At 43.3% G+C, this 27,116-nt stretch overlaps 2 protein-coding genes and 1 non-coding gene across 3 annotated transcripts; 1 reads left to right on the top strand and 2 right to left on the bottom strand.

Annotated features, from left to right (window-relative positions):
* The first annotated feature begins 2,106 nt into the window (after positions 1–2,106).
* Positions 2,107–16,470, top strand: LOC124690297 (histone-lysine N-methyltransferase SUVR4-like). The gene is made up of 9 exons (XM_047223696.1): positions 2,107–2,135; positions 8,529–8,627; positions 9,344–9,624; positions 11,672–12,474; positions 12,966–13,231; positions 14,852–14,918; positions 15,010–15,060; positions 15,392–15,488; positions 16,191–16,470. The coding sequence occupies exons 1-9, from the start codon at positions 2,107–2,109 to the stop codon at positions 16,220–16,222; spliced, it is 1,725 nt and encodes a 574-aa protein (XP_047079652.1). The 3' UTR covers positions 16,223–16,470.
* A 1,193-nt stretch (positions 16,471–17,663) lies between these two features.
* TRNAG-GCC lies at positions 17,664–17,734 on the bottom strand. The gene has a single exon. It is a non-coding gene; the product is annotated as a tRNA-Gly (tRNA).
* Positions 17,735–18,207: 473 nt separating this feature from the next.
* On the bottom strand, positions 18,208–24,202 carry LOC124687671 (very-long-chain aldehyde decarbonylase GL1-4). Its single transcript, XM_047221432.1, has 10 exons — positions 24,143–24,202; positions 23,040–23,263; positions 22,711–22,943; positions 20,667–20,886; positions 20,143–20,524; positions 19,956–20,063; positions 19,499–19,699; positions 19,303–19,401; positions 18,700–18,870; positions 18,208–18,585 (listed from the first exon to the last, which is right to left on the bottom strand). Exons 1-10 carry the CDS (start codon positions 24,200–24,202, stop codon positions 18,424–18,426), a joined length of 1,860 nt encoding a protein of 619 aa, XP_047077388.1. The 3' UTR covers positions 18,208–18,423.
* Positions 24,203–27,116: the final 2,914 nt, after the last annotated feature.

Here is a 27,116-nt window from a genome sequence, read left to right as displayed (position 1 = left end):
CCCCACTAGCCCTAGACTTGGAAAGAAGGCCAATTTTGCCCACCCCTGGCCTTTATAAAGAGGGGGATGGGGCAGGGGTGTTGCACATAAAACCCTAGCCGTCGCCCCCTCTCCTCTCCTATCTCCTTCTCCACAGTAGCTTGGCGAAGCCCTGCGGGGTTCTCCACCATAGCATCCACTCTCGTTGCGTTGTTGGCATGTAGATACCATCTACCCCTCCACCTATATTTGCTGGATCAAGAAGGAGGATACTTTGTTGTGCTGCATGAGTGCATAACTCGGAGGCGCCGCTCGTAGCGGTGCTGATCAGATTGGATCTTGGAGGGAATGACTATATCAATCGCGTTAAATCGCTTCCGCTTGCGATCCACAGGGGTATGCAGATCTAATCTCTCTTGTTGCTTGCATCTTCTTAAATTAGATCTTGAATCTTCCTAGATTGGATCTTGGTTTTATTCGCATCTCGTAGGATTTTTTTTGTTTTCTATGCTACGAATCCATCACATAGATCTTGGGTCTTCACCCTGAAGAAAATCCGAGTTTCCAAAACAATACTTTCAAGAAGGACATTGTCAACTACAACCAATAAGATCAAACCTTACGGTTTCGTCCTAAAAATCGTGGCTCGGAATGCGGTCCACCTGTGCTTCCACTCCCGCTTGCAAAGATTTGTTGCCGCATGTGGCCAAACACCAGACTCACATGAAAAACTAGCTACCTTCACGCCTAATAGCTGACTTGAGCTGGGGCAGAGGGTCCACGCCGAGCCGTGCCGCCACGGTTAGGATCCTCAGTCTCCCAAAATAGAAAACTTGATAAAAAAATTACGTTCATAGAAATCATCGGTATGTATTTGTGTAAAAAAAAGGTTATTTGAAACTTTTAATTGCCGATGTTAACTTTGGGCTACATATAGCTGGGACCATATGTCCGCCCTTGTAGATTCTAAGATAATAATAATACTATAATAAACTAACAATTTCCTTTTTTGTGATTTTTTAAAAGAGTATTGTTTCAATTTTATAAAAGGAAGCATCCATGGGACAGGTGTTGATAAACATACATGAGGTGCTAAAATAATATGTAGCTAAAGGTAATTAACTTGGACTAAAAGGATGTATTGCCTTAAATTACGTAATCCCTCTCAAAGTTTGAGTCTAACTTTGACTAGGGATTTGTCTAGTAAAAGTATGAGTTTTATGCTACAAAAATCAGCAAATGACTCATGTTTTATATATCAGCCAAATCGGTGGTCAAAACTAAGGGCAAACATCGAGAGTGTTCTCTGCTACACTCACACAGTGGTCAAAATTTGTGACAAAGACGGTAGCACCTTGTAGTACACCACATGACACGGCCGAGGAGTCATGAGTCATGTCACCACGCCTGTCGCCGGTCCACCGTATTCCAGTTCTTTGCTGCACAACCCTCTTTTCCACGCGAACTTCTCTAAATCAAGCAAGCATCTTCTGATCAGCTCGATCGACAGTTCGGAACTTCACGGAGCTCCCCTTTGCCTCTTCGGTGATTGCCACAAAACAGTCCAACTTTGCTGCATTGACCGTGTAAGAATTGCCTGCAATTCTTAAACTCGCACCAGGACTTTAATCGATCTCCAGCTGTGATCCGTTTGACGCTGCGCGGACGCCAGTCTGCTTGACCCTTCTCTCTCTTCCTTGCCATGTATTGGCCACTGCTAGCCACACAAAAGACATCTTTTCTCTCTCCTCTCTAATTATTGCATAACTCATATGACTTATCTTTTATGTTAAAAAATGGTGTATTGCCGCTGAAATAGGGGCAGACGCATACGAACGTCAGATCACAAATCATGTTCACGTCCAACGCAAACTGACACAAATCGTGTCTAAAATGTGTCGGACCGCTAGAGATGCCCTTAGAAGCTCTAACAAGCTGTCTTTAAGCAACTACTCCCTTTATTAGTAGGTTGATATATAGTTCAAGAAAAAAATACCGCTATAAACTTGGTCAACATTATTAAATCTTTGTGTTTGGATGTATGAACCAATTAGATTGCTACACTATCCTGTCAAAATTATTGATGAACCAATTATGTATTGAAAGTGGAATTTTTCCATCCACGTAATGGATAGATATACCGAGGGCCCACTCAGGTAACACACATTCTATATCGCTTGCAACCACGTGACTAATGAATTAGCCACAAGTGAATGATGTGTTACAGTACGAGTAAAGATTACTTGCTAGAAACGAGATTATACTAGGTATGATGATACCGACGATCGAATCTCGGGCAAGTAAAATATCGCGAGAGAAAGAGAATGTAATATGGGATTGTTTGAATCCTTGACATCGTGATATAACCGATAAATATCTTCGTTGAATTTGTGGGAATCATTATGGACATCTAGGTCCCACTATTGATTATTGATCGGTGAGGTGTCTCAATCATGGTCACGGTTTCTCAAACCCGTAGGGTCACACACTTAACGCTCAACATCACTAGGGTAGAAATGGGATATTCATAATGGTGATACCGAAGGTTTTCTCGGGGTCTCGGATGTGATCGAAAACATCATAAGGAGCTGGAATGGTCATGAGAATAAGATTCATATATGGAAAAGTCATTTTAGGGTTTCATAAATGATCAGGATTTTTCTCGTATCATATCAGGGAAGTTCTAGAAGGTTCCAGAAGGGCCACCAGTGGGTCCACACCTTTCGGGGGGCACATGGACCAAGTGGGAGTGCTCATGCCTACATGGGCCTAGGGCACCAGCCCCACAAGGCCCATGCGGCCAGCCCAAGGGAAACCCTAAAGGGGGACTGTCGAAAGGGAAACATAAGGGGTAAGTTTTCTCCCTAGGGGCCCCACCAGCCCTAGACTTGGAAAGAAGGCCAATTTTGCCCACCCCCTGGCCTTTATAAAGAGGGGGATGGGGCAGGGGTGTTGCACATAAAACCTAGTCGTCGCCCCCCTCTCCCCTCTCCTATCTCCTTCTCCAGAGTAGCTTGGCGAAGCCCTGCGGGGTTCTCCACCATAGCATCCACTACCGTTGCGCTGTTGGCATGTAGATACCATCTACCTCTCCACCTATATTTGCTGGATCAAGAAGGAGGATACTTTGTTGTGCTGCATGAGTGCATAACTCGGAGGCGCCCCTCGTAGCAGTGCTGATCAGATTGGATCGTGGAGGGAACGACTATATCAACCGCGTTAAATCGCTTCCGCTTGCGATCTACAGGGGTATGCAGATCTAATCTCTCTTGTTGCTTGCATCTTCTTAGATTAGATCTTGAATCTTCCTAGATTGGATCTTGGTTTTATTCGCATCTCGTAGGATTTTTTTGTTTCTATGCTACGAATCCATCACATAGATCTTGGGTCTTCACCCTGAAGAAAATCCGAGTTTTCAAAACAATACCTTCAACAAGGACATTGTCAGCTACAACCAATAAGATCAGACCTGACGGTTTCACCCTAAAAATCGTGGCTCGGAATGCAATCCACCTATGCTGCTACTCCCGCGTGCAAAGATTTGTTGCCCCAAGTGGCCAAACACCAGACTCACATGAAAAACTGGCTACCTTCACGCCTAATAGCTGACTTGAGTCGGGGCAACAGGGTCAGCTTCGAGCCGTGCCGCCACGGTTAGGATCCTCAGGCTCTCAAAATACAAAACTTGATAATTTTTTATGTTCATAGAAATCATCGGTATGTATTTGTGTAAAAAAAGATTATTTGAAACTTCTAATTGCGGATGTTAACTTTGGGCTACATATAGCTGGGACCATATGTCCGCCCTTGTAGATTCTAAGGTAATAATAATAATACTATAATAATTAAACACTTACAATTTCCTTTTTTGTGATTTAATATTGTTTCAATTTTATAAAAGGAAGCATCCATGGGACAGGTGTTGATAAACATACATGAGGTGCTAAAATAAGTGTAGCTAAAGGTAATTAACTTGGACTAAAAGGATGCAGTGCCTTAAATTACGTAATCCCTCTCAAAGTTTGAGTCTAACTCTGACTAGGGATTTGTCTAGTAAAAGTATGAGTTTTATGCTACAAAAATTAGCAAATAACTCATGTTTTATATCAGCCAAATCGGTGGTCAAAACTAAGGCCAAACATCTCGAGTCTTCTCTGCTACACAGTGGTCAAAATTTGTGACAAAGACGGTAGCATCTTGTAGTACACCACATGACACGGCCAAGGAGTCATGAGTCATGTCACCACGGCTCTTGCCGGACCACCGTATTCCAGTTCTTTGCTGCGAACTTCTCTAAATCAAGCAAGCATCTTCTGATCAGCTCGACAGTTGAGAACTTCACGGAGCTCCCCTTTGCCTCTTGGGTGCTTGCCACAAAACAGTCCAACTTTGCTGCATTGACCAGGACTTTAATCAATTTCCAGCGGTGACCCGCTGTGAGACGCAATTTGGTTGGCCCTTCTCTCTTCTCCCTAATTAATGCAGTGTCATGTGTTGGCCATTCATAGCCACACAAAAGGTATCTTTATTTTTCTCTCCTCCCTAATTAATGCAGTGTCATGTGTTGGCCATTCATGACCACACAAAAGGCATCTTTATTTCTCTCTCCTCCCTAATATTGTATGACTCATATGGTCTCTCTTTTAAAATAAAAAAAGAGACACTGCCGCTAGGATAGGGATAGACACATACAAACATCAGATCACAAATTAGGTTTACGTCCGACGTAAACTGATACAAACCGTGTCTAAAATACGTAAGCCGCTGAAGATGCCCTTAGGAGCTTCGACGAGCTGTCTTTAAGAAACTACACCTTCCGTACAGGTTTATTAGTATGTCGATATATAGTTCAAGAAAAAATATCCCGTGGAGTGTAGGCAACACCAAACAGTCTGTCTTACCATATGTGTATATATATCTCTTAATGAAGAAATGATGGCCGATTAACTAAAGCATGGCTGGCTTTGCAAGATCACATTCCAGAACAACAAGGGGGTGCTATCAGCAAAAGTGAAATACTACAACTACCAGCCAGTGTCTCCCCTGCTCTCGTCCTCTAGACTTCCACGCCACCTCTGTTTGGCCATCTGGCACATCCTGCCCTCTGCTGTCTGTATACGCCAGCCACGCCAAAAGCCCCAGCGACGCCGTAACGCCTCTCCAAAAACCTCCGGCAGGCCGCAACCGCACCGAAACCCTAGGCCGGCGGCGATCGCCGCCGGCGACCGCGCCTCCCGCGGGGACCTCCCCGTGCCTCGGCTTCTTCTCCCTGGGCGGTTGCCGCCGTAGGAGGTGCGCGCGGAACGGGGTTTTTGCTTTTCTTTGCTTTTCTTTTCTTTCCTTTCCTTCCTTTTCCGGCCCATTTCTGCGGATTCTGACGCGCTCTGCTTTCCTGCTCGGCGCGGCCAGGTCGGGGTTTCCAGCCGCTTCGCCGCCGGGTGAACCTTGGGAGGAGGCGCGGCCGTCCAGAAGATCCTCTGCTTCGACTTCCTCTGCTGGCTTTTGTACCCCCAGGACGACGAAGGAGGTACGCACGCGCGCGTTCGATCGTCTCCGTTGCGCCGCGCAATGCGGAATTTTACATCGATTCCTTTTCGGCTCCGTTGCGGCGTTATGCTCTGCTTTGGCTTATGCTTCAAAGTTCGCAACTTCCGGACGGACGATATCCAAAATTTTCAAGAAATTTCAGTGTGAATAGCAGGTCTGGAGCGCTATCCACGATACGATACGATTTCTGTGTTTTCGGTTCTCGATGCGCGTACGAAATTTGTGCACTGCTTGCGATTTGCATGCCTTAGGTGTTGGATCTTGTTCGATTTATTTCAAACTTCTCATGGCCACAGTAGAGGTCCTAACTGAAACTCCACTGCAAGTCTGCAACAGCGCAACCACAAATTGCTCCCAAGTTCAGGGGAACACATTTAGTGCCCAAAATCTTGTCTTGATTTGCATCAGGTCACCTGCTTTGTAGTACGCTAGTACGTGGCCGTGGATACTTGGGTATGCTCTGCTTTGGATTGTTACTTGAAAGCTTGCGACTTCCGGATGATATGTCAGCGCACTGGCCATGCATACAAATGCCTGCTAGTAATACATGCACCAAACTCGCAATTAACATCTCTGATGGCGACGTACAAAATTTTCAACAAATTTCAGTGTGAATAGCAGGTCTGGGAGTACCATGCACAATAGGATTTGTCCTGTTGGTTCTCGATGTGCCCATGAAAATGTTTGCGATTTGATATTTATTTCAAACTTCTCATGGCCATTAGAGGTTCTAACTGAAACTCTGCAATAGCACACACACAAACTGCTCCCAAGTTCAGGGGAACACATTTAGTGCCGGCGCTCCAAAATCTGTCTTGATTTGCATCAGGTCACCCGCTTTGTAGTACCGTACGCGTGGCCATGGATACTTGGGTATGCTCTGCTTTGGATTGTTACTTGAAAGCTTGCGACTTCCGGATGATATGTCAGCGCACTGGCCATGCATACAAATGCCTGCTAGTAATACATGCACCAAACTCACAATTAACATCTCTGATGGCGACCTACAAAATTTTCAACAAATTTCAGTGTGAATAGCAGGTCTGGGAGTACCATGCACAATAGGATTTGTCCTGTTGGTTCTCCATGTGCGCATGAAAATGTTTGCGATTTGATATTTATTTCAAACTTCTCATGGCCATTAGAGGTTCTAACTGAAACTCTGCAATAGCACACACACAAACTGCTCCCAAGTTCAGGGGAACACATTTAGTGCCGGCGCTCCAAAATCTGTCTTGATTTGCATCAGGTCACCCGCTTTGTAGTACCGTACGCGTGGCCGTGGATACTTGGGTATGCTCTGCTTTGGATTGTTACTTGAAAGCTTGCGACTTCTGGATGATATGTCAGCGCACTGGCCATGCATACAAATGCCTGCTAGTAATACATGCACCAAACTCACAATTAACATCTCTGATGGCGACCTACAAAATTTTCAACAAATTTCAGTGTGAATAGCAGGTCTGGGAGTACCATGCACAATAGGATTTGTCCTGTTGGTTCTCCATGTGCGCATGAAAATGTTTGCGATTTGATATTTATTTCAAACTTCTCATGGCCATTAGAGGTTCTAACTGAAACTCTGCAATAGCACACACACAAACTGCTCCCAAGTTCAGGGGAACACATTTAGTGCCGGCGCTCCAAAATCTGTCTTGATTTGCATCAGGTCACCCGCTTTGTAGTACCGTACGCGTGGCCGTGGATACTTGGGTATGCTCTGCTTTGGATTGTTACTTGAAAGCCTGTGACTTCCGGATGATATGTCAGCGCACTGGCCATGCAAACAAATGCCTGCAAGTAATACATGCACCAAACTCACAATTAACATCTCTGATGGCGACCTACAAAAGTTTCAACAAATTTCAGTGTGAATAGCAGGTCTGGGAGTACCATGCACAATAGGATTTGTCCTGTTGGTTCTCCATGTGCGCATGATAATGTTTGCGATTAGATATTTATTTCAAACTTCTCATGGCCATTAGAGGTTCTAACTGAAACTCTGCAATAGCACACACACAAACTGCTCCCAAGTTCAGGGGAACACATTTAGTGCCGGCGCTCCAAAATCTGTCTTGATTTGCATCAGGTCACCCGCTTTGTAGTACCGTACGCGTGGCCGTGGATACTTGGGTATGCTCTGCTTTGGATTGTTACTTGAAAGCCTGCGACTTCCGGATGATATGTCAGCGCACTGGCCATGCAAACAAATGCCTGCAAGTAATACATGCACCAAACTCACAATTAACATCTCTGATGGCGACCTACAAAAGTTTCAACAAATTTCAGTGTGAATAGCAGGTCTGGGAGTACCATGCACAATAGGATTTGTCCTGTTGGTTCTCCATGTGCGCATGATAATGTTTGCGATTTGTATGCCTTTGGTGTTGATGTTGTTTGATATTTATTTCAAACTTCTCATGGCCATTAGAGGTTCTAACTGAAACTCCACTGCAACTCTGCAATAGCACACACACAAACTGCTCCCAAGTTCAGGGGAACACATTTAGTGCCCAAAATCTGTCTTGATTTGCATCAGGTCGTTCGCTTTCCCTTGTCAGATGCATGTTAGGAACTGGATTTTCATGCAGCGTCCTAGCTTTTGGTGTGGTGCGCTCAGTTTATCATGTCAGAATGTTTCGAGTCTAAATTCGATATATATGAGTACATAAAAGACAAATATCCTTTTCTGAGGATTAAGATTGTACAGTTGGTGGCTGGCGATACACAGAAATTGTAGCTGTTTTGTCAGGCCTTCAGCATTGTTGTGTCGATCGGAGCTCTAGTGGATGGCATTTTGCTCATGACTATCTGCTAGAGAATATTACAAACGCCTTTTTTATCAATCAGGTTTCCAGTTTCCTATATATCTGTTGCTTTCTGAGACAAATATTTGTTACTGGAATGTTTCTGACAGAAAGTTGTTTTGAATATTATTTCAATTTTGAAGATAAGGTTAAGTTTCTGTGGATTCTGACGTGCTCTGTTCCTTTTTGGTGCAGTTTGCTCAGAGTTTTCAGCTTCGCCACTGGGGAACCTTGGGAGGAGGTGCTGTTGTCCAGATCCTCTGATTTTGCTGGTTTTGTGCCGAGGACGAGGAGGTAAGCCCGTGTTGTCTCTGTTATGGTGTGATGCGGGTTTTATGATGATTTTTTTTTGGTTCCGATTTTGTGGATTGTCATGTCTTTCTTCCTTTGTTTTTGCTCAGTCAGAGTCTGGGGAGGTGGTTACTGTTGTTGGTGCTTGGTTACGTGCTTCGCCTTTTTGAATTTGCAGTCTTGTGGTGATAATAGTACGACTGGATGCTTTCCTTTAGATTATTTGAAATTTTGCAATTTCCAGACGATATGTTAGTGCACTAGCTATACGAGGCCTACTAGTAATAAGTGCACTGAAGTCACAATTAACATCTCCAAATCTCCAATGGCGATGCAAAATTTTGACAAAATTTAGTGTGAATAGTAGGTCGGTAGTACTATCCACAGTATGATCAGTCTTTTTGGTTCTCAATGTGTATAGGAAATTTGGATAACGTTCACAATTTACATGCATTTTGTGTTGATGTTGTATAATTTACTTATTCAAACTTCTCATGACCAGTAGAGATTCTAAACAGTCACCACTACACTAGTACACACAGCGTTATTTAATTATTGTTTCGATTTTAAAGAAGGTTAGTTTCATTATTGCAAGCATCCTCTTCAAGCAAGAGTGAAGCATGTGCCTTTTCACCAATCTAATCCTCTCTTTGTGTTCCTTCTTATCACTCTGTTTTTTGAGGATGTCTGCATACGCTGATTTCTTCCATTGCATGCAGGATGACATCTTCAAAGGTCTGCAAGAGAAAGTTGGCTGAAGCTCCACTGCAGCAAGAAGCAGGCAAGCAGTGCCGTCAAACAGTTTGTGCGACTGAGAACACATCACGACCATCTTCTTCACGACTGCCAATTAAAGAGAGACGTATTGACACCAATGTTCCGGAGGATACACTTACAGATGAAGATAGTTCAGTTTTATCACTCCAAGGTTGCCTTCCTACTTTCCAGGCCCCACTGGCAGTTATGCACCCACAAGTTCAAGATTCCAGCCAGCAGAGAGGTAATTCTGTTCAGGCAAATGTCTCGCACTTTTCATTGACTTGCTTGGTGAGCTCCCACGTTTATATATATCTGCTACACATACAAAAGAGTTATTTTTCCATCAGGTCTGTTATATCTATCTGGATGTCTTGAGACTTGAATTTGATAGTTTTGTTATGCTTTCCAAATATAGTCTGCTTTTGGAATACAAAACTTTCAGTATTTACACTTGTCATGGCACCTAAATTTGCCTCCTAAAAGTATTCTTCCCTCCGATCCATAATACTTGTCACTGAATCGCATGTATCTATACACATTTTAGTATGTCTATTCATATATAGTTTCTTTCATAATATAGTTTGTAGTGTGATAGAAGGTCATAAATTGTATAGAAAGAAACTGGTGGACGTCGCTTTCCTCCTTGGGGGCTCGTCGTGGAGATCCCCGTTCCCCTCAACCTTGGGTCACCTCTCCAGGTGAAGGCCTTGACCCTGCGATGCAGGGTCGGACGACGGCGTCGTTCCGCGTTGCTTCCCCTCCTGAGGGCATCGTTTTTGGAGTTCGTGATTCTCTTCATGCTTCCCCGAGACTGGACTTGCACAACATCACGGTTCACAGTTGGCCGGCGATGCGAGAGTTCCGTGTGGCGACCTCTGTGGCAACGATGGTGTTGAAGAGTGATGGTTTGGTCGCGGCAAGACCTTGTTAGTCGGCTCTGCTCTGGCGTGTCCGAGTTTCTTCATGTTGGTCCTCCCTTGCTGTGAAGTCGGAGCTGCTATGTTCTTCGAGCGTCTTCATTTGAGCGGCGTACGATGACCTGCAAGGGGCGGTCAGGTGAAGTTCTTCTTCAGCGCGGGTCTTGCGCATCGCCTCTCCGGAGCTCGTCACCAGAGTCGGAGCTGCCGGTCCCTTCGTGAGGAGCCACCTGTTTGGTGTTGGCCGGCTTGCTCTTCACGGTGCCGCTTCGACGAGGTCTTCTTTTTGGTCGCTTCTTCGGGGAAGTCGGAGTCGCTGCAGAGTGATGACGATGACACTGGTGGGCAACCTCGACGGCGATCTTCGCTTCAGTGGTGTTTGTGCAGTTCATGTGGGTTGCCAGGGTGGCTGTATGTGCCCTCGCGACGGTCGTGCTCCACAACGGTCGGCGAGGGTATTTGTACTGGTTTTTGGCCGGTTTTACGTTAATAAACTGGCCACCTATTCTTCTCTATTAATGAAAATGGCAAGTCTTGCCTCGTTTCAAAAATAAATAAATTGTATAGCTGGTACACTTAAAAGCCACACACCCTATGATCATCCTGAAGTTTTGGAAAATTTGGTAGCTATGCAATGCGTGTTTGATGGTGTGATCCTAAGGTGCCAGGAGTTGGAGTTCATCTTTGGCAAAGCAGATCTGTGATAGGTCGCTGGAGCCAAGGCGCTTCGACAGTTGCCATTCTACGCTTCCCGGCCATTTCCAGTTTAGATATTGTTGCTTTTGTGGTTTGCTATTGTTTTTAGTTCTTTTGTGGGGCTACAAAGATAATAAAGGCTCTTGTTTACCAGTTCTTTGTTCTTAGTTTTTGGGGTCTGTTATTACTTCCGCCACTGCCCGCACTCCATAGTATACAAAATGACATGCATATTGATGTGTGTTACAAAAAACTGGAAAGTCAGTTATGACTTCTTCTTGGGAAACCTTGTTTAGTTTCAGTGTTACTTTCTGAACGCATCACTAGTTTCGGTTTGCACCATTTACCAGTTTGTCTTTTTTTTACAACCTTTGGCATACGTGTAATCCATATGGGCATATGGCATACTTACATGGGAACTGTGCTATTGTGAACTCTGAATTGATACAGCATGCCATAACTCTTCTAGTGATAATATATGTACTACAACTCCCCTAAAAAATATATATATGTACTACAACTGCTGCAGATATATTCTGTCTTTCCTGCAAAGAAAGCATTATCTTGTTGTGGCTGCAATGTTAATAATGTTTTCATTGCATTGTTAATCTGGAATTAATCTCTAATAACATCTAACTAATTCAGAATTTCTGTTTTTTTTTCAAAATCCTCCAGCTTACAAGGATGCACACATAATTTCTGGTGCACAGTATGCTGTGAAAGGTGTTTCTGTTGCTCATGAAAGAAACATGGCTGGTACAAGCAGAAGTCAAGCAACCACAAAGAAAAAAGATTCTGCAACTAACTTTGAGGTAGCTTTGTCAAATTCTGGAACAGGGAAACTATCATTTACATATACCTCGGAAAATCGTTCTGATTTCCACATGCCTGACATGGAGTCGGTATGCAAGGTAATGGAGGCTAGATGTCTCAGGACATACAAGGTCCTAGAACCCAATTTCTCTGTCAAGAAACTTCTGCAAGATACGTGCCAGTGTATTGTTGACTTGGGCGTAGAATTTAGTGGACCTAGAGAAAAAGGAATGGTACAAATAATTCCTGCTCATAATGTCAATGATATAACAAAAGGCGAAGAACATGTGAGCATTCCTATAGTCAATGAAAGTGGCAATGGGATTCTTCCTCCTCGCTTTCAGTACATACCAGGCAACATCACCTTCCAGGATGCGCATGTTCATATTTCACTTGCTAGAATAGGAGATGAAAGTTGCTGTTCAGGCTGCTTTGGAGATTGCTTATCAGGACCTTTTCCATGCGCATGTGCAGCAGAAACTGGAGGAGAATTTGCTTATACCAGAGATGGACTTCTAAGAGAAGCATTTCTCGATTCTTATATCTCTATGCTTCAAGAACCACAGATACAAAAAAGATTTATTAAAGAATGCTGGAGCAAGTGCGGTTGTGCAAGAAATTGTGGAAACCGGGTGGTGCAGCGAGGCATCAGTCGACATCTGCAGGTAAGACATATGTACCCATTTAAGCTCTTAGTATTACCCTTCTGCACCAAAGATGAAGTCGTGACTAATCAGTGCCATTTGATGAATATGATGGAACTAACTATTCCTGTGCAATTGTGCAGCTACATATGCATATATTAAAAATATGGTTATGCAGTTTTAATTCTTATGATTCATATGCATATATGACTTCAACAGGTTTAACCTATACATGATTAATCTACACCATCCAACTAAGTTGTATAGAATTTTTCTATTGTTCTTTCGATAAATCTGGAAATTGAGCCTTTTTTTTTTAATTTCCCTAAAGTTAATGTGTCAATGTTGATCCAATGTAGAATCTCATTTTACCTTGTGTAATAGTATAATTGACTAATCGAGTATGATGGTAACTGCAGCATTTTTTCTTGCGATGCAGTGCATTCTGTTTATGCTCATGTTCTGAGGACATTAAACTGCATGATCTTACATGTATATTATCGTCATTTCAGGTATTCTTAACCCCTGGAAACAAGGGGTGGGGACTGAGGGCTGCCGAGGAACTTCCTCGTGGCACGTTTGTTTGTGAGTATGCTGGTGAAATATTAACAAACAACGAGCTCTATGAAAGAAATAATCAAGAGACAGCAAATGCTAGACACACGTACCCTGTGTATCTTAATTCTGATCGTCAAACTGAAGATATTCTGGAGGATGACACTGCTCTCTGTCTAGATGCCACCTTTTATGGGAATGTGGCACGGTTCATAAATCATAGGTAATACCTATTTTACTATTTTTGATCATGCAGTTTCTTGCCTCCTCGAGAAAAAATTAGATAGAAAATGCCCCCAAAAAAGTCATGGAAATATCAAATTTAACAAAACTACAACTCCTAAATGTTTTTGGTTCCCAATAGTTACTGCTTTTCTTATCCATTGTTGACCAGCTGCACTTTAGGGTTGAGAGTGGTAGTTTGTGGCTATTTGTGAATGATTGGAGAAAGCAATACATGCTGTTTGGAACTAATGCCGTAAAAAATTGCCTCCTCGAGGAAAAATAGATAGAAAATGCCCAAATTTAACAAAAGTATAACTCCTAAATGTTTTTGGTTCCCATTAGTTACTGCTTTTCTTATCCATTGTTGACCAGCTGCACTTTAGGGTTGAGAGTGGTAGTTTGTGGCTATTTGTGAATGATTGGAGAAAGCAATACATGCTGTTTGGAACTAATGCCGTAAGAAATTGCCTCCTCGAGGAAAAATAGATAGAAAATGCCCAAATTTAACAAAAGTATAACTCCTAAATGTTTTTGGTTCCCATTAGTTAATGCTTTTCTTATCCATTGTTGACCAGCTGCACTTTAGGGTTGATAGTGGTAGTTTGTGGCTATTTGTGAATGATTGGAGAAAGCAATACATGCTGTTTGGAACTAATGCCGTAAAAAATTGCCTCCTCGAGGAAAAATAGATAGAAAATGCCCAAATTTAACAAAAGTATAACTCCTAAATGTTTTTGGTTCCCATTAGTTACTGCTTTTCTTATCCATTGTTGACCAGCTGCACTTTAGGGTTGAGAGTGGTAGTTTGTGGCTATTTGTGAATGATTGGAGAAAGCAATACATGCTGTTTGGAACTAATGCCGTAAAAAATTGCCTCCTCGAGGAAAAAGAGATAGAAAATGCCCAAATTTAACAAAAGTATAACTCCTAAATGTTTTTGGTTCCCATTAGTTACTGCTTTTCTTATCCATTGTTGACCAGCTGCACTTTAGGGTTGATAGTGGTAGTTTGTGGCTATTTATGAATGATTGGAGAAAGCAATACATGCTGTTTGGAACTAATGCCGTAAAAAATTGCCTCCTCGAGGAAAAATAGATAGAAAATGCCCAAATTTAACAAAAGTATAACTCCTAAATGTTTTTGGTTCCCATTAGTTACTGCTTTTCTTATCCATTGTTGACCAGCTGCACTTTAGGGTTGATAGTGGTAGTTTGTGGCTATTTGTGAATGATTGGAGAAAGCAATACATGCTGTTTGGAACTAATGCCGTAAAAAATTGCCTCCTCGAGGAAAAATAGATAGAAAATGCCCAAATTTAACAAAAGTATAACTCCTAAATGTTTTTGGTTCCCATTAGTTACTGCTTTTCTTATCCATTGTTGACCAGCTGCACTTTAGGGTTGAGAGTGGTAGTTTGTGGCTATTTGTGAATGATTGGAGAAAGCAATACATGCTGTTTGGAACTAATGCCGTAAGAAATTGCCTCCTCGAGGAAAAATAGATAGAAAATGCCCTCCCCCCCCCCCCCCAAAGAAGTCATGGAAATACAAATTTAACAAAATTAAAACTTTTAAATGGTGCGAAAATTGCTGCCTAAAAGTTTTATTGTATGTTGCAGGTGTAATGATGCCAATATTATTGAAGTACCTGTGGAGATTGAGACACCCGACCACCACTACTACCATGTATGTGTATGCAACTCGAGCTATTGTTGTTTGTGTGTTAATGCAATTTGAAATGTTTGAAGATTTTAATTTATTCTTTTCTTTTGTTTAGATAGCTTTTTTCACCAAAAGGAAAATAAAGCGATTTGAGGAACTCACATGGGTAGGCCGCCCGTACACTCGTACTTCATGAAGTTAACCAATTATATCTAAGCTCCATTTTGATGCATCCTGCATCATCCTGATGTGAATCTGGGACTATAAGATATGGTTAATCAGTTTCTACCGTCCTATCTGAAGTCAGTTTAATCTTATGCTTTAGAATTTTAGACCTTACGTTGGATTGTATCATTGCAGATCAATCAATAGTTTTGCCAAGCAACTCTCCCTTTATTTGTATAGTGAAATCTTCTTGCCAATACGAAAAATTATTGTGTACTTTAAGTCATATATGTGAAATGCATAACCTTGTTTTATGCACATCTTGACCACAGGACTATGGTATGGATTTTGGCGATGTGAACCACCCTATCAAAGCATTTAAATGTCTCTGTGGAAGCAAACATTGCCGGGACAAAGAAAACACCTCAAGTAGGTGCTTCAAGCTTTTTCTTCGTGACTTAATAGTTATTGTTGCTAATTTCTCAACCTTCTCTACTATTCCCTCCTTTTTGCTAAACAGTAGTCCTCTAGATTCTCTGTTTTAGAATATATATTTCCATTGAGGGAATCAAGAGTGTAGTTAGTATTTTCCTAATCCCTACCCTACTCTAATGCTTTTGAAGATGTTAATGGGTATGTATGGTTTTCTCATTAATTCTTCTTTGATTTAGTTTTTTTGTTGATTCACATGGGTATATGCGTGGCCAACTTAATTTAGCAGAAGAACTATCATATGCCCTTTGCTCATGTGTATCCCACAACACAAAAGTTTCTTGGTATTGAAAAAATTTGGGTGAAAATTTACTTGGATGCACATATGATGTCCTCTGATATGGTTGTACCAATTGAAAGCAACCAAGTCATCATGAGAATTCAGAAGGTAGACATATAGGCGATTGAGTTTCATCTTGAAACATATATAGAACATACCCTCCCAACATCTCAATTTCTTTAAAAGGTCTAGAAACTTCTAAACCATGAATATGGAATTTTTCATCTGGTATATTTGTTAATATTTCCATCAAGAAAAATGTTTTTTTCAACAAGATCTATTTTCATTTGATATTCCAGTGATACGTGTTTGCCATTAAGTTACATCAGCTGACCACAAACATTGATATGCTGCTGCAGGATCTAAATCCCGAGCCCTGGTTTTATTATGACTACTGGTCAAGAGATAAGCCGGAAAGGAGATTTAAGATAACATTAGCATCTGCCAAGTAGTGTTCATGGTTTTGTGACAATAGGTGATATTTTGTTGTGGCTAGAACAAATGTTCCAGATCACTGTCTTGTCACCTACATATCTGGATTGCTTCTTTTAGTGTTGTCCTACCAAGTTTGTTTTCCAGGGAGCACATTTTGGTTGCTGTTTCATGACTCCTTTTGTTTTGGAAAGCATTTTTTCATTACTCTTTCTCAATGAGATATACGACGTGATCTTGTAGATTGTTTTCCATGTTCTACCATCAAAGTCTGGTCCGTTTAAATTATAGCAGCTGTATTGGGCGTGGAAGAGGTGGCATGTCTGTACCGAACTCCATTCACCTGAGAATGGAGTGGAGTATGCTTTGTGATGACTGATGAGAGGTGCATACTCTTATAACTTGTAGACATGGAATATTTACTATAATACAATACTACTAATTCATTTTCGTTTTGAATGATGTTAGGTTGGTAGCAGTTAAGAATAATTAGACTAGTATGGAGACAAATTAGGATATATATTAGCTTCTGTACACATCAATTTTAGTCCTTGCACACTGAAAAGCTTGAAGGGTTATATCCGCTCAAAGCTCAGATAGAGTACATCTACTATATACACGATACAAATTACAAAAGGAGAGTGGTTCAAACCTCTGTATGTGGGTGCATAATTGCTTAAAAGGAGAAGTCCAAATAGCAACATGGAAAATTTCATTGAGAGGAATCAGCAAAGAAAAGAAATCTTCTCTTCTCCGGGTAACTGGATCGCCCCGGCAGCGTGGTTTAATGAGCGGATCTATCTAATGGCATGGCTGGCTGTCGGATGTGATCTATTCTCGTGTCACATCGCTTTCTTTCTTCTCCCTCCATTTTCTTCACTACTACCGCTTCTACACATAAATCAAAGAAGCATTGTGGAATAGTGGCATTTCGTTAATGGCAAAAATGTTCTTATTAGTGAAAGGGTTGCCGCAAAACCGGCAAACTCAGAGCGGTAGCGGTCTCTGAAAGTGAATAGGAGCATTGATTGATAGCTAGACTGGGATAAGCTACTGTACTGGGTCAAGGCATGTGTCTTCACTCAATCTGGAAAGGTATCTTTCACTTTTTTTATGAATATCTAGACAGACAAGTTAAAGGTTAGCAAAGACACAAGCATAAGAGTGGACAATCTAGGTTTCAGATGGCCAATAGAATGCTTCCCAGGGAACCTTCGGTTTCTCTATTATTTTTAAAAAGGTTTGGGCAGATATTTATGCACTGTAATTTGAGTAAAATGCATGCTTAGGTACTTCAACTTAAAATGTGTCGTGTTCAATCTAACTTTGCAACTTAGTCTTTCTTTAGACTTACCTAAACCGTTGTCACCAGCCTGTGGATAGGATAAAAAATAATAAGATGCACCAGCCGGGAATCGAACCCGGGTCTGTACCGTGGCAGGGTACTATTCTACCACTAGACCACTGGTGCCTTGTGATATTTTCACATATACAGATAGAATGTTTACAAATATTCTCAACCGCCCTGAAAATGCAACGTAACTACTTTACTTCCTGAATACAATTGCGGATTGGAGTTTTTTTTTTTGTTGGTTTGGGTTACTCATCAAGTATATCGCTCGATATTGCGGATTGGAGTTTCCCAATACAATTTCTTCTGACAGATCCACCATAACCGGTTCTTTTAGAGAACCTTGGACGGACAACAGTGAACATTGCACTAGCTTTGGCACCAACATTAAACTCCGGAGATCCAAATCCACGGGCGAAAACAAGGACATGTTGATGAGAGTATCCCCATTACTAATTCAAACTCAAGGGAGAAGCAAATCCAAGTAGTGCATAGTACTGTCATACCACCTTCGTTCTTCTTCCCACATGCATTTGCTTATTTCCTACTGAACTCAAACACCAAACATCTCCCATAAACTTACACACGTTATGCAAAAAATAGTAGAGTACTAAGCCAATGGAATTACGGTCAACGTTTACATCGCATATCCTTAAGATCCAGAGCCAGTCTAAAGAATTTCAGCTAAACCATAGCTTATTTAGCTGTCCTACCGAACAGGGAAACTTCGGTTTAATCGAAGCCTTGCACCAATTCTCAGCACCATCTTAGCATCGGATACATATCATCTCCCAGGCTTCAGAACACTGTCAAGCTTTCGTCAGAGGGACGAACCCGTGTCTGATAGCAGCCGACCATGCCTTCTCGGCGTCCATCATGTCGTCCCCGCACTCGTGCGTACTCCATCCTTCCAGGACGTGGAGTATTCCGGCGATATGCCACGCGCTCATCACCCTTCTTGGCAGCCAGTTCTGTCAAGGAAGCAAATATATAGAGTGCTGGTCAGGAGAGTTTTGTTTATGCGATGTGTTGCCATTACGATTGTCTTGATGAAGGAGATCATGTTGGTTTATATTTGTTATTACCTCGCAGGAGTGGATGTTCTGCATTGTCTCAGGGATCTTCATCGCCGGGGTGCTCAGGTAAGTGCAGTCCTTGCGAACTTTCTTAGGGGGGAACTGCGATATAGGAATGAATACTGTTCCTTTTGGTGCCATCCTTTGTTCTGTGTCATCGATCTTGTCTACTATCCAAATCTGCAGAAACTGAAAAGTGTAAATACAGGCTTCTTGCAAGATTGGTATAGTAAGAATCTAGAAGCGTTACGCCCCTAGTTCACATGTTCTACTGCTGATTTTCACCATGGCTCAAGCCTGGATAATCATAAGATTCAGTGATAAGACTAATATAAATGGTTTCTGACTTACCATATTCTTCTTTTACAGAAAAAAAAATCACGTAGCACTTATTCAGGGTTACTGTTTTTATGACTTAAGTTGTTATTCAGAAAATTTATGGGAGCTAGTCTAAAGACATTTCATGGAAATGCTTATTCGATACTGACAATATTTGAAGTTGTGACCAACAACTTCCTTCTCAAGGACATATCTATGAATAAAGAACTTAGTTCTATGTACGACAGTGCTGCACTTTCCAGGAAATTTCTAATTTGTCGACATGACTTTTACCTTGGTTACGTTATTACTGGAGCACTTCAAATAGCTTGCTTTGTTCTCTGGCATCTGTGACTTGAGCATATCATATTCTTTCTTCTGTTTCATGATCACCTGAGTCCAAAATAATTTCATGAAAACTCGGGAAAATATTCTACAAAACTATTACCTATAAAATTAGAGACATGACTGCAGGAAGATATAGATATACCTGGATGCCTCTGCCACATAATGTCATAGCAACAGCACGGGCTATCTTAGAAGTCCCTGTATGAAGAAAAACTTGTTTTGCATCTAAAGGGATGCTTTTTAGGACTACTCCAGTTGCTAATCCACTTCCATCAACTATCCGAACTCTCAATTTCGGATACTTTTGTCTAAATAGTTCACCATTTCCATTCAGCTCTTTTGCCTGAAGGGAAAAAAAAAGAATCAAATATATTCTCATCATCAACTGATGACTGCACATTGGTTAAGATACAAAGTACTAATCTTTATTCATATGAATGAAGATTAACTATCAACCAATGAGGGTACATATAAATGTGCAGTTATTTAATTTTTTTTTGTTATGTTCTCTTATGATTCTCACATCTTCTCTATGCTGACATATCACTGTGCATCTCTGCAATATGCCAATATGAGTACTAGAAGTAAGGATTAGTTACCTGGTTCAGTAGTCCTAGACTGAGCACTTTAACCCCTCTTACATCAGCATCTAATATCGCCTTTTCAATTAAGTCGTTGATCGATTCTCTATCCCATGTCAGACCATACTGCAGAAATGAAAGAAAAAGAGTTGAGCAACTTGCGAACCATCAGATAAACGCATATATGGTAAGGGGAGTTAGTTACTTGAAAGTTATATCTCGGTACAACCCATGTTTGCATCTTCATCTTCTTTAGCTTGATTTTCTCAACCACGAATGCAGATGACCCATAAATCCATGCTACTGCCATTGACAGCCATGCCAAGGGCCAGAGCGCCCACATATACCACTCAGAGTTGTCAGATGGTTTGGATGCTATGGATGCGAATCCTATCCTTAGATGATAGGCTGACTGCAAGTTGGTCATATGTGTGAGATGAACAAGGTCAGGTGTCTCCTCTGTTCCTTTCAGTGAGCTCTCATACAGCTCATCAGACGACTTGTCCATAGTGCTGTATATGTAGTCGTAAAATGGCATGAAGAGTGAATAGTTTGTACGGAACTGCGTGTGGTGAAGAGAATGAAACCTGCATAAAAAAACAGCAAAAGATTTGTTATATTAAGGTTTGGTGAAGTAATAAGAAATTCTCTGAACCCTCCAGGTCGCATCATCTTTTGGTTAAATAACTGGTTTAAGCTGAGGGATTTATGTTAAAGGTCCGCACTTACGATGGGGTGTACATGAGATACTTGAGAGGAGGGAAGACTTGGAACATCCACTTCGGCACCAACTCAAAATTGCAGTGCCCCATGTTATTCATGAAGTCAATGTAAACGATATACAGCACAAAGACGAGGGCAGAGCCATTCCCCATGTAAACTGTGGACAACAGCGGGATTGCAAAGAGCGTGAAATAGACGATGTGTTCGCCAAAAGGATGAATCACCGCTGCAATATACAGATATATTAGAAAACCAATAAAAAATTGTCATTAACATGACACTTCCTACATGCTTGCTGAAACAACTTTTGATATTGTTGGCTATAGAATGCACATGACCTAGTAGCGGACGGCTGGTAAAATCAGCCAATCTAAATATTGTCAGTAAGGTTGCGCGACCACGGCATATCACCCCAAATTTTTTTTTTCAGGAACCATGATTGCTACATTTAGCATTATGTTTAAAACATGAAGTTTTAAGAGCAATAGAAGAGAAATAAGATCAGTTCTGACACATTAACACGAAACACATTGTTCGTCCCTGTTAGAACCGAGCTATGGGAGAAAATATGTTCAACACAATCCAACAATCCTGAAGACAAGAGGAAAATGTAGTCCACTTTTGATCTTTCAACTAATAGATGATCTCAGATTTGGTCTCTCAACTTCAATAGCAGACATTTTATTGGACCCTAATATTTGGAACACCAAAATTTAAAAAACCGAAGTACTAGTAGCAAGAGAAGTTGCAGAATTTGTCTGAATAAAAAAATGGAAGTAAAAAAGTTATTATTCCATAAAAGTTAGTGATAATCAGTAAAATAGAAAATTTAATCAAAAGGGGGGAATTTTAGGGAAAACTCAAAACTAATTTCTAAATTTTTGGAATAGTTATAATCTTTGTTTTATTTCTAAATAATGGATTTCATGTTTTTCTTATTTTTACTGAAACATTCATATAAATGCTTTTCTTCCTTAATATATTCTATAATATTAAGTTTTCCTAAGAAAGATGGTTGACCTTGATTTCTTTTGTCTTATTTACTTCTTCCTCTATTTTAGTGTCTTCTTAATGATATTTTTGTGTTGACTAGGACTGCACGTGTACAAAACCACCCCATCAGCAATTTCCGACTTAAAGTAAGCTGAGGGCAAAATTCACATAGGAATTTCAGAGTAACAGAATCGTATATGAGATTTTCCTATGGAGCCCGATGGAATTTAAGACTGGCTTTGTAAATTTGTACTGGAGTTCTTCTTTCCTCCACTTTTCTTTTGGTAGGACTTTAAACAATTCCTCAAACCTCATGTTTCAATTTCCTTTGAGAAATAAATACAAAGAGATTTCTATGTGTATGTAATCAAGAATGAGTTTTTGCAGGATTGCGGGGGGTGTAAAATGTACAGTCACATTTTAACTAACTTCCATTCATATGCTTGCTGTATCCTGCCTGCGTTCAAATAGGTCCCAGCTCTCTACGCGCCATATTAATAGCCGCCTTTCTTTGGACCATGTTTCGGTCTGCCCTATCTCTCTCTCTCTAGATAGGTTTGGGCCAAAATGAATAATTGCGGCTGGACGGGCGTGGTCTGCCGCCGTATTTCAGGCAGTCACATGGCGTTGTTCGTTGCCTGGCAGTGGCAGCACGAGCATAGCTTTAAATCCGATTCAGTGCTCGCGTGGGTACTGTTTGCGGTCAGACGGTGGAGACTAGCTACACGCGTCTCCAGCGGTCCTGCCAAAAACCAAGCCGTTTCTTTGAAAAACAAGATGCCAAGACGTACCGTTTGTTCATTGGGGGCAAATGGCGTAAGGTAGTATGACATTTCTGATAACAGGAAACGGCCTCATACTATTCGTTCATTCTAGTAGTCACATGCATGTCCTGTATATATATTTTTTTTAAAACCTCGCATGTGTACGGTGCTACAGGAGCACACTCGCCATGGATATAACGAAAACATAACAAAAGACTTGAGCAAACTAAACACCATTGCACACATCATTTCATGTTGATTAAAAACTGTGGCGAGGCAAGTAGGCGACTTACATGTGATTGGCTCTGTGACGATGGATGCGTGGTGGTGCGAGTGGTACCGGGAGTAGAGGAAGTGGTGGTGCAGCGCGCGGTGGAACCAGTAGTAGAGGAACTCGACGGGCCCGGCGTGCAGCAGCGCCGTCATCACCGCCCCGTCCGTCCGCCACAGCGGGAAGTGCCGCACGCTGGGCAGCGCCAGGTAGCCCAAGAAGAAGAGCAGCCCGTTGAAGATGATCTGGTCGTCCCTGCATCACCATCGTCGCCCATCTCCAGTGTCGTCAGTAACCGTCCGAGAAAAGCTCAAGAAGAAAAACAGCAAGGAAGTGGTCGCTCTCGCTCACCATCCTCGCTCGCGGTCGACCTGCTCGAACTCGATGGCGCGGTCGACGATGCGGTGCTTGCTTCGGGCGGTCTGGTAGCGCGAGATGCTAATCCAGATCTGGTTGTGGATCATGCGCAGCAGCAGCGAGGGCAGGATGAGCGCGTAGGCGACGTCGACGTCGCCCCACCCCTTGGTCGCCACCCGGTGCACGCCGTGGACCACCGCCGGCGCCATCACCAGGTACTGCATCAGTGAATAGAACAGACGATGGTGGTACTGTGAGAAGGAATCTCCCTCCAGGGAACGTAAATGCACTGTTTTCCTACTACTATTGATTATTTGCAGTACAGCGCGCAATCATGTCGTAATCACATAACAGAAGTAGTATGAGAAGAATTTGTTTGTTTGTTGAAGGTTAGTAGTATTAGTAGGAGTATCACACTATTCCGATTTGGGACTGCATTGATGACTTGATGTCAACAGATTCGTTCTCCGGCCGTTGCCATGCTGCTTATTAAATTGGCTAGGCCAGGAACGAGATGAGAATGTCTGCCGCATCTTCTAACCTGGGATGGATTGAGCATGGAACGGCTGTATTTTTTTTCCTCAGAGACGAAATGAACTAGTAGTAGTAAGATTTCTTCTCTTCAGTGTGGAGGAGAAATCCCCCATTACCCCTTCTAACGGCTTGAAACAACTTGAGCATTCCAGACAATCTAGTGCGGGTCACCGCAACATAAGGCCAAATTGAGATGGAGGTGGGATGGGTAAAGGAGGAAAGGGCAATCTTCTTGTGTTGGCATATTTGTTCTTGTTGCTAAATCTACCAACAGCAAAAGCATGCAGAGTATTTCTTAGCCCATTATTGGGGGCGCCATCGACAGCACGAGAATAGGCCAACAGGTCCGGCAACAGAAGCACTGGGAGCTGCAAATCGCTATGCTGATGGGGCTAATGTAAACGAGATTCCCTTCAATCTACTAGTAGTACATAGTTAGCAAGACCAACTAACTGAGGACAGAAGAAACGCCTGTTCCTAAGCATCTCTAATCGAGCAATGAACAGAGGAGCAAGGAGGAACGAGGAAGAGGAGCTAGAAGAGCATTTGCATCGAGCTCGTACCTTGAAGTTGCCCATCCTCTCCCATGGCCATTCGGTCAGAGGTCCCGGCCTGATCGCCATGGCTGCCCTGCCCTGTGTCTGTGTGGTCACCTCCTCCTCTCCCTTCCTTCCTTCCCACCCGGCCACCCCAATGGCCAATCAGAACGAAGATGGTACCGAGTCTTCGCAGAGCCGCTTCTCCCCGGCCAGTCTGCGCCTCCTCCTTGGTTTTTATAAGCTTCAGTGTGAGCTGCACACGGCACGTCGGCACCCTCTATAGCCCCAACCCCCAAAGCCCAAACCGCTGGTAGACCAGTACACACAGCACGCACCGTACCATTTCACTGCACGTTTCGTATTACGCCCCGACCCATTTCGCTCGCACATTTTATCTGTTTTCAGTTTCGGTTCGGTTATCGGGCGGGGCGTTTCAAAACAGCGACTCATTTGGTATGTTTTGGTTCGTTTAGATCGTTCCACGGATAAAATATGAGTTGCGGTTCAGCATGCTAGGCTTGTGCCCACATCGGCAGTTTGCACTGGCCATTTTGACCCATTGGCGGCAGACACCAATTTAAATTGAATTCAAATAAAAAGTTGACGGGCCCAAAATTTTAGAAAAACCATTAATTTAAACGTAATTTACATATCAGAAATAAAAAAGAAACTAAACTAAGCCCTAGTTACCAGCGTCGACATCTTCCTCCTCGTCAATGATGAGGTCGATGAGCGGTGAGGGAGTCCATGGCCCCTGCTGCGCCCAGGTAGGAATCGCCGGCGGCATGTGTTGTGGCGGATGCAGCACGTACTACGGTGGTGTCGACTGCTACTACGAAGGGTTGTCTCACTCTGCCTTGGGAGGCGCGTACGACAGCAACGGTATGGCGGTGGCAGAGACGCGATGTGGTCCGCCACCATGGTAGTGAACTGGACCGATCTCGTCCAGGCTGGGCCAGGACCACCTGGCCTCCTCCTCAACCCTCGATTGCTCCATGGTTGCGGCGTTGGCTGTATCGGTTCGGTTAGGGTATCGGGCGGGGAGTTTCAAAACAGCAACTCATTTGGTTTGTTTTGGTCCGTTTAGATTGTTCGGTGGATAAAATATGAGTCGCGGTTCGGCATGCTAGGCTTATGCCCACATCAGCGATCTGCCCATTGGCGGTAGACACCAATTTAAATTGAATTAAAATAAAAAGTTGAAGGGCCCAAAATTTTAGAAAAATCATTAATTCAAACAGAATTTACATATCATAAATATAAAAAAACTAAACTAAGCCCTAGTTACCAGCGTCGACATCTTCCTCCTCATCAATGTTGAGGTCGATGAACGGCGAGGGCATCCATGGCCCCTGCTGCGCCCAGGCAGGAATCGCCAGCGGCATGTGTTGTGGCGGATGCAGCACGTACTGTGGTGGTGTCGACTGCTACTACGAAGGGTTGTCTCACTACCTCGGGAGGCGCGTATGGCAGCAACGGTATGGCGGTGGCAGAGACGCGATGTGGTCCACCACCATGGTAGTGAGCTGGACGACCTCGTCCAGGCTAGGCCAGGACCACTTGGCCTCCTCCTCAACCCTCGGTTGCTCCATGGTTGCGGCGTTGGTCGCCTCCTCATCGTAGTAGTCGGGGATGAGAGCCTCCTGCTTCATAGAAGCAGGAGGCGCCTCGTCCTCCTTGTCCTCATCATCGTCTCCCTCTTCTACTCGTCCTCGTTGGCAGCGGGTGCATGGACGCCGTAGTCCTCACTGGAATGAAAATCCTGGACATGTCGGATCACCCGACGCGCCTCATGCTCCCATACTAGAAGACTTTGCGCAGGTAGGCACGGTCGTACCGTGGCATCGGCGGTAGCCGCTGGATGCGGCAACACATCTCCTCCTGAAGCGTCGGCCCATCCGTCGGTGCAGGCGGCATGGGCACCCTACCCTTGTTCAGGCGCCATCCTCCGAGTAGGGAAGACGTTGCGGTGAAGGCAGGGGTCCACCTCTGCCCACCGTCGCTTGCACTCCAGCAAGGGCACAGACTGCCTGTTGCACTCACGTTGCTGGAGCGCCGCCGCTGCCGCGGCTTCCGGGCACGCATAGGGTTAAGGCGAGGCGGAGACTCCCGATGCGGGATGAGGACGACCCTGCCTCGTGGTCGTTGTCGGTCTTCTTGAGCCATTTGTGCATCTTCATCGTGGCGAGCTTGCAGTGGTAATGCTTGTTTGCAGCTGATGGTGATGGAAATGTTGTGGGGACTTGTGTACAATTTACCCTACCCACCGGGTACTCTTATGGGTACGGGTACCCGCCGGGTATGGGTATGGGTAAATTTTTAGACCCATGGATACGGGTATGGGCAGAAGTTTATACCCATTGGCTATACGGATATGGGTATGGTATTTCTCTACCCTGCCCATTGCGATCCTTACCCTTGTAGATCCCCTGCCAAGCAAAAGGGCAATTCTTCCGGCCCCAATGCATACAGTCAATGCTTTCGAGCATCCCAGGAAACCCTCTTGCTGCATTCTTTTGCAGGATCCGAGCTATCTCATCTTCTCTTGGTGCTCTCAAATAGTCTTTAGCAAACACCGCTATGACGGCTCGGCAGAACTTGTGAGAGTCTCTGTACATGTCGACTCTGTCATCCGTAGGTAGTCATTGGCTGTATCTGGAGGAGCTCCGTATGCAAGACAGCGCATTGCAGCAGTGCACTTCTGAATTGAGGTGAAGCCCCACAAACCAGTGCAATCTTTCTTGCCCATGAAGTACTTGTCGTACTCCCTGACGCCGTGGACAATCTTCAAGAACAGCTCCTTGTTCATCCTAAACCGGCGCCGAAATTCCTTCGACGAATAAGTCGCGTCGTCGTTGAAGTAGTCGGTGTCAAGAAGCATTGCGCCGGCTTCACGATGCCAGTTCATGTTCCTCTTCTTTCCTGGCTTTGAGCCGCCGCGTCGTGCCTCGACGAAGAAAGGCTGGCGAACGCGCAGCATGTTCGTCAGAATCAGCTG

The sequence above is a fragment of the Lolium rigidum genome, chromosome 2, assembly GCF_022539505.1.
Source record: "Lolium rigidum isolate FL_2022 chromosome 2, APGP_CSIRO_Lrig_0.1, whole genome shotgun sequence".
Classification (NCBI taxonomy): Eukaryota; Viridiplantae; Streptophyta; class Magnoliopsida; order Poales; family Poaceae; genus Lolium; species Lolium rigidum.
The sequence above is the reverse complement of the archived record's forward strand: the minus strand, read 5'-3'. Positions and strand labels throughout refer to the sequence as shown.

Bases quoted from the DNA above. Each gene is read 5' to 3' on its own strand.
- LOC124690297 (XM_047223696.1), top strand. From the start codon at position 2,107: ATGGATAGATATACCGAGGGCCCACTCAG. The intron at 2,136-8,528 runs GTAACACACATT...TTTTTGGTGCAG, and splicing joins TATACCGAGGGCCCACTCAG to TTTGCTCAGAGTTTTCAGCT. The intron at 9,625-11,671 runs GTAATTCTGTTC...AAAATCCTCCAG, and splicing joins AGATTCCAGCCAGCAGAGAG to CTTACAAGGATGCACACATA.
- LOC124687671 (XM_047221432.1), bottom strand. From the start codon at position 24,202: ATGGCGATCAGGCCGGGACCTCTGACCGAATGGCCATGGGAGAGGATG. The intron at 20,887-22,710 runs GTAAGTCGCCTA...TGTATATTGCAG, and splicing joins CGTCACAGAGCCAATCACAT to CGGTGATTCATCCTTTTGGC. The intron at 18,871-19,302 runs GTAAAAGTCATG...CAGTTTCTGCAG, and splicing joins CCAGTAATAACGTAACCAAG to ATTTGGATAGTAGACAAGAT.